The 6317-nt window shown below is 45.6% G+C and overlaps 1 protein-coding gene and 1 non-coding gene across 2 annotated transcripts; both read left to right on the plus strand.

Moving 5' to 3' along the window:
• Nucleotides 1–843: 843 nt before the first annotated feature.
• On the plus strand, nucleotides 844–5652 carry rps12 (ribosomal protein S12). Its single transcript, XM_029643390.2, has 6 exons — nucleotides 844–902; nucleotides 1028–1075; nucleotides 2064–2180; nucleotides 2807–2909; nucleotides 3573–3674; nucleotides 5556–5652. The coding sequence occupies exons 2-6, from the start codon at nucleotides 1062–1064 to the stop codon at nucleotides 5616–5618; spliced, it is 399 nt and encodes a 132-aa protein (XP_029499250.1). The 5' UTR covers nucleotides 844–902; nucleotides 1028–1061; the 3' UTR covers nucleotides 5619–5652.
• On the plus strand, nucleotides 1320–1397 carry LOC115114936 (small nucleolar RNA SNORD101). Its single transcript, XR_003861301.1, has one exon. It is a non-coding gene; the product is annotated as a small nucleolar RNA SNORD101 (small nucleolar RNA).
• Nucleotides 5653–6317: the final 665 nt, after the last annotated feature.

A 6317-nucleotide genomic window follows, 5' to 3' on the forward strand; every position in this document is an offset into this window, starting at 1 on the left:
AGTTTAACCCACTGTTCCTAGGCCAGTTAACCCACTGTTCCTAGGCCGTCATTGAAAAATAAGAATGTGTTCTTAACTGACTTGCCAAGTTAAATAAAGGTAAAATAAAAAAATCAGATTTACTTCCCAGCTAACAATTCTAGGGAGAGAGAACGTTTTTGTAATGTTACCCTGATGTTTCAGTGTCCGGTTTTCCTTTAGTTGCGAGAACATTCAATCTGTTAGCAAAAAAAAACTCCTGATAACCTTTTTAGCATGTTTTGTTGTTAAGAGTTAGGAGAACATTTCCCTTAATGTCAAACAGAACATACCCAGAACGTGTTTGCCATGTTCTCATAATATACAATATTAATGTTCTAGACACGTTTCATGGGAACGTTGCAAGAGCATTAATGTTTCCAGTTTTTCTGTGGGTTAGCAGAACATTCCATCAACATCCCAACAAACATACACAGCGTTCCCACACAGTGGCATGCCATGGCAGAGTTTATGGAATATTTGGCATGGCCCATAGACTTCCACATTCACAGTACAGCAACAACAAAAAAAAACAGCATTTTGAAGAAAATATGAACATGTGCATTCAAAAATATGCATGTTATGCATACTACAATCACAGTAAAATACAGCCAAATTCAAAAAACACGTCAGTCGACAAAATATATTAAAATTACGCAAATAAACATTTAATGTCTTGTATGAACTGTTAATTTTAAATATAGTTCAACGAATTGTATATTTCTGTTTTACAACGGAAACTCTACAAACTTCTGTTTTCTGAGCCGTTATTATTAGACAGGCAGAATCATGACTACCTACTTCTCGGGTCCTCCTTCTGCCCTTAAATGAATGTCACCGACTGCGTGACGTTCTCTTTTACCCACTGTCAGAGAGGAGATTGGGTGGGTTTCTACATCTTCAGCAAATAATCCGTCGGATTTATCAAACATCGTTTGTTGAAAATTCACCACAATCACTGTATCATCATGAATAGTAACGTTTCTTTCATGTTTGATCAATATTGCAGAACTTTTAGGTCCCCCATCCATCGATAATCTACAATGGCCGAGGAAGGGTAAGCGTGACGGTTGTACTCCGGTTTAGCTCCTGAACCAAGGCTAGCTAGCCAACACATGTGCACGTTTAAAAGTTTAATTGCGTGTCAAGTGGTGCTTTGTTCCGAAAATATAATTTCCATGTTTCTACTTGCACTTTTAATACTCTTGGCAACACTATGGCGTATAGTCCGGTGGCTGCAACCAAGTATATATTTAAATGTGAATGAAGCTGCATTGCTAACGGAGTAGATAGTTCCCGGCGCTTGTGTGATGATTTACTTTCTTTAGTCGGATACCCCTTCACTTCAAATTATGAGTGAGATCCCTTATCTGACACGCCGATTGATTGCGCACATTCAACCCGGAGGACTAGCGCCTTTACCGGTCAGTTGCAGCCAACTAACTGTTGTATCCCCTTTCCCATCCCACGCGTCTCCCCATGTCCTCTCCCGTCGTTCCCCTCTCCTCCACCTTCTCTCCCCATGTCCTCTCCCGTCGTTCCCCTCTCCTCCACCTTCTCTCCCCATGTCCTCTCCCGTCGTTCCCCTCTCCTCCACCTTCTCTCCCCATGTCCTCTCCCGTCGTTCCCCTCTCCTCCACCTTCTCTCCCCATGTCCTCTCCCGTCGTTCCCCTCTCCTCCACCTCTCCCCATGTCCTCTCCCTTCGTTCCCCTCTCCTCCACCTTCTCTCCCCATGTCCTCTCCCCGTCGTTCCCCTCCTCCACCTTCTCTCCCCATGTCCTCTCCCGTCGTTCCCCTCCTCCACCTTCTCTCCCCATGTCCTCTCCCGTCGTTCCCCTCCTCCACCTTCTCTCCCCATGTCCTCTCCCTTCGTTCCCCTCCTCCACCTTCTCTCCCCATGTCCTCTCCCGTCGTTCCCCTCCTCCACCTTCTCTCCCCATGTCCTCTCCCGTCGTTCCCCTCTCCTCCACCTTCTCTCCCCATGTCCTCTCCCGTCGTTCCCCTCTCCTCCACCTCGTCTCCCCATGTCCTTTTCCCCCTCAGCATCGCTGCTGGAGGTGTGATGGATGTCAACACCGCTCTCCCTGAGGTGCTCAAGACCGCACTCATCCATGACGGTCTGGCCCGCGGTATCCGTGAGGCCGCCAAGGCGCTGGACAAGTGAGTTTGAACATTTCTGGTCATTACTTTGTTCCCTAAGTGGCATGCCTTTCATTCCATGTGTAGTGGCTGGCACATGTTGCACTACTTTTGCCTAGAGCATTTATGTAGGGAATAGGGTGTAATTTGGGACAGACAAGAAATGGATTGTCTTTTTTTTTCCTGCTGTGTTCTATTAGTTGGTGAAGTACGGCTGATAGTTGGGTTGCCATCGTTACCCAAACGCTGAAGTATCTCTGTCCCAAATGGTACCCTAGTCCCTAGCTGGTGCACTACCTTTGAAAGGAGTGTTCTATATACTAGGGGAATTAGGGTGTCATTTGGGAGGTAAACATAAGGGGAATAGATGCGGTTACATTGTAGGATATTATTTTCGGCGCTGTATCATTTTAACATGGTAACGTTGGTACCAGCACCACAACTCGTGTTTTTCTTTCATAGCTTGTTTCCGTCTTTTTAAATAGGGAGCCAATTTCTTTTCAGCACTTATTTACATGACTGATCAAAATGTGTTGCCATGGCTCTCTTGTCTGTAATTTCCCAGCTCTAGCACACTAACGTAGTTACCTAGTTATAATCCTCATGTTAACTGAGCCTCGCTCTCTCCCATCCTCTCCTGTGTCCAGGCGCCAGGCCCACCTCTGCGTCCTTGCTGCCAACTGCGATGAGCCCATGTACGTGAAGCTGGTGGAAGCTCTCTGCGCTGAGCATCAGATTAACCTCATCAAGGTATAAATCCTGGGATAGATTGGGGTGGGGGGTGTACTGGTTACACCAATGAGAACGCAGAAACCGGTGCATATTGGGGGTACTGGTTACACCAATGAGAACGCAGAAACCGGGTGCATATTGGGGGGTACTGGTTACACCAATGAGAACGCAGAAACCGGTGCATATTGGGGGGGGTACTGGTTACACCAATGAGAACGCAGAAACCGGGTGCATATTGGGGGGGGGGGGTACTGGTTACACCAATGAGAACGCAGAAATCGGGTGCATATTGGGGGTACTGGTTACACCAATGAGAACGCAGAAACCGGTGCATATTGGGGGTACTGGTTACACCAATGAGAACGCAGAAACTGGGTGCATATTTACAAGTCCAGAGAAAGTAGGCTGTTTTGACCTGTGGGAACCACTGAGAAGTAGTGTTGCTATGTTATGGTGCAGAACGAAGGGGGCCATGATGATACTGGACGGAGTAGAGGTTATACTGCTCCCTATCCTCTCTATAGTGCACTACTTTCGACTAGAACCCTATGGACCCTGTTCAACAGTAGTGCACTATATAGGTTTCTGTTTGAGACACTATGGAATTACTAGCACTGCCGAATCCTTCCATATTTTCTCCTGTCTTCACCTCTCTCCTCCCGCCTCTTCCCTGTGCACCAGGTCGATGACAACAAGAAGCTTGGCGAGTGGGTCGGTTTGTGTAAAATCGACCGCGAAGGCAAACCCCGTAAGGTGGTGGGCTGCAGCTGTGTTGTAATCAAGGTATATTTTAAAACTCAAAACATTTGCCTGTAAATCTTCCGGAAACTTCTGGGGAGAGTGAGCTGTATCTTACGGAGGGCTCCTTGTGGCGTAACTGCGTCCACTGTGTGATCAGAGCTGTTGGTGCCAGTCGAGTGCAGGTGCTGTGCCCTCAGTGCCTTGCAGCTGCTTGTTCTATACATCTGGCCAGAGTGTGTCTGCCAGAGTACGAGCCCCGACGCCTCACTGTGGTGTCTGGGGTCCCAATAAATGGCTACATTGACCATTTTATTAGTTACTTTACCATACTTACCACAATGTACAGTGCTGCACTTTATCCACATTTTTGTTACATTACAGCCTTATTCTAAAATGTTTAATCCCCTCATTGATCTACTCACAATACCCCATAATGACATCACAATACCCCATAATGACATCACAATACCCCATAATGACATCACAATACCCCATAATGACATCACAATACCCCATAATGACATCACAATACCCCAAAAGCAGATTTTTAGACATTTTTGCACATGTATTAAATTATCACATTTACACAAGTATTCAGACCCTTTACTCAGTACTTCGTTGAAGCACCTTTGGCAGCGATTACAGCCTCGAGTCTTATTGGGTGTGATGCTACAAGCTTGGCACACCTGTATTTGGAGAGTTTCTCTCAATCTTCTCTGCAGATCCTCTCCAGCTCTGTCAGGTTGGATGGGGAGCGTCGCTGCACAGATATTTTCAGGTCTCTCCAGAGATGTTCGATCGGGTTCAAGTCCGGGCTCTGGCTGGGTCACTCAAGGACATTCAGAGACTTGTCCAGAAGCCACTCCTGCGTTGTCTTGGTTGTGTGCTTATGGTCGTTGTCCTGTTGGAAGGTGAACCTTCTCCTCAGTCTGAGGTCCTGAGCGCTCTGGAGCAGGTTTTCATCAAGGATCTCTCTACTCCGTTCATCTTTCCCTCCATCCTGACTAGTCTCCCAGTCCCTGCCACTGAAAAACATCCCCACAGCATGATGCTGCCACCACCATGCTTCACCGTAGGGATGGTGCCAGGTTTCCTCCAGACGTGACACTTGACATTCAGGCGCGTTAAATCTTGGTTTCATCAGACCAGAGAATCTTGTTTCTCGTGGTCTGAGTTCTTCAGGTGCCTTTTGGCAAACTCCAAATGGGCTGTCATGTGACTTTTACTCTGGTGGAGTGCTGCAGAGATGGTTGTCCTTCTAGAAGGTTCTCCCATTTCCACAGAGGAAATCTGTAGCTCTGTCAGAGTGACCAGCCGGTTCTCGGTCACCTCCCTGACCAAGGCCCTTCTCCCCAGATTGCACAGTTCAGGAGGCCACTGTGTTCTTGAGGTCCTTCAATGTTGCGGAAATGTTTTGGTACCCTTCCCCAGATCTGTGCCTCCTGTCTCAGAGCTCTACGGACAATTCCTTCGACCTCATGGCTTGGTTTTTGCTCTGACATGCACTGTCAACTGTGGGACCTTATATAGACAGGTGTGTGCCTTTCCCAATCATGTCCAATCAATTGAATTTACCAAAGATGGACTCCAATCAATTTGTACCAACATCAAGAATGATCAGTGGAAACGAGATGCTCAATTTCAAGTATCCTAGCAAAAGGGTCTGAATAATTATGTAAATAAGGTATTTCTGTTTATAATTTTTTACATTTGCTAATTTCTCAACCTATTTTTGCTTTGTCATTATGGGGTATTGTATGTAGTATATATTATACAACAGGAATGTAACGATACAAAATATGTCAAGTGGTCTGAATGCTTTCTCCCTAATGGGACCCTATTCAGGACTGTAAACGGTCTTGTAGCTAGCTCCTTTATAACATTTAATTTATAACCCCCCCCCCCTTCCTCCTCTGTCTCTAGGACTATGGCAAGGAGTCTCAAGCCAAGGATGTGATTGAAGAGTACTTCAAGGCCAAGAAGTGAGGTGTCTGTTTTCAATAAAAAGCTTGTGGAAATACGTTTCTTTCTGGAGTTTTTATTAAAGGAAAGGTTTACCCATTTTGATATTTTTTTGTGCATCTCTTGAGTGTTCCGTTGATTTTCATGAGTGTTCCTGGGTCTTTAATGTTTTCATGTCTGATCGAAAACATCTTATCATACATGTCAGATTTTCAATAATGTCCGATGTCATAACTCGAATGAGACACTTTTTTTGCGGTGTTCTTTACCTCAACTGTGTAATTTATCTGAAGGTTAAATGACCATGTTAACCTGCTACTGAGACATTTTCCACCACCATCAACAAAGTGCACTGAAGCTGTTCTGTCTGGTGGTGGCCCAACACCCTATTAACACACTGCTGGCGTTTACCTTTATTTTGGCAGTTACTTTTATTTAGTTACCCTGAACAAGTGGATGGTGCTCATTTGAATGAACATACCATTAGGTGAGATTGTGTACATGCTCCCTCTCCCTTAACACAAAGATGAAGGCAGTTGAGAAATATGCATTTTATTCCAGGGCTATAGACCTCTTCAGAATGACTGGGAGGGAGGCTATACACCACAGCCTTATGGAAATGCACACAATATTTTCCAACAATCATTTTGAGAGCAGCCAGCCTGTTTCTCCCGATTTGCGCCTCTAGTCCAGGGTGCATTACTGTGGTGCTGTTACCAGAGA

Source organism: Oncorhynchus nerka, unplaced genomic scaffold (assembly GCF_034236695.1).
Source record: "Oncorhynchus nerka isolate Pitt River unplaced genomic scaffold, Oner_Uvic_2.0 unplaced_scaffold_960, whole genome shotgun sequence".
NCBI classification, from domain to species: domain Eukaryota; kingdom Metazoa; phylum Chordata; class Actinopteri; order Salmoniformes; family Salmonidae; genus Oncorhynchus; species Oncorhynchus nerka.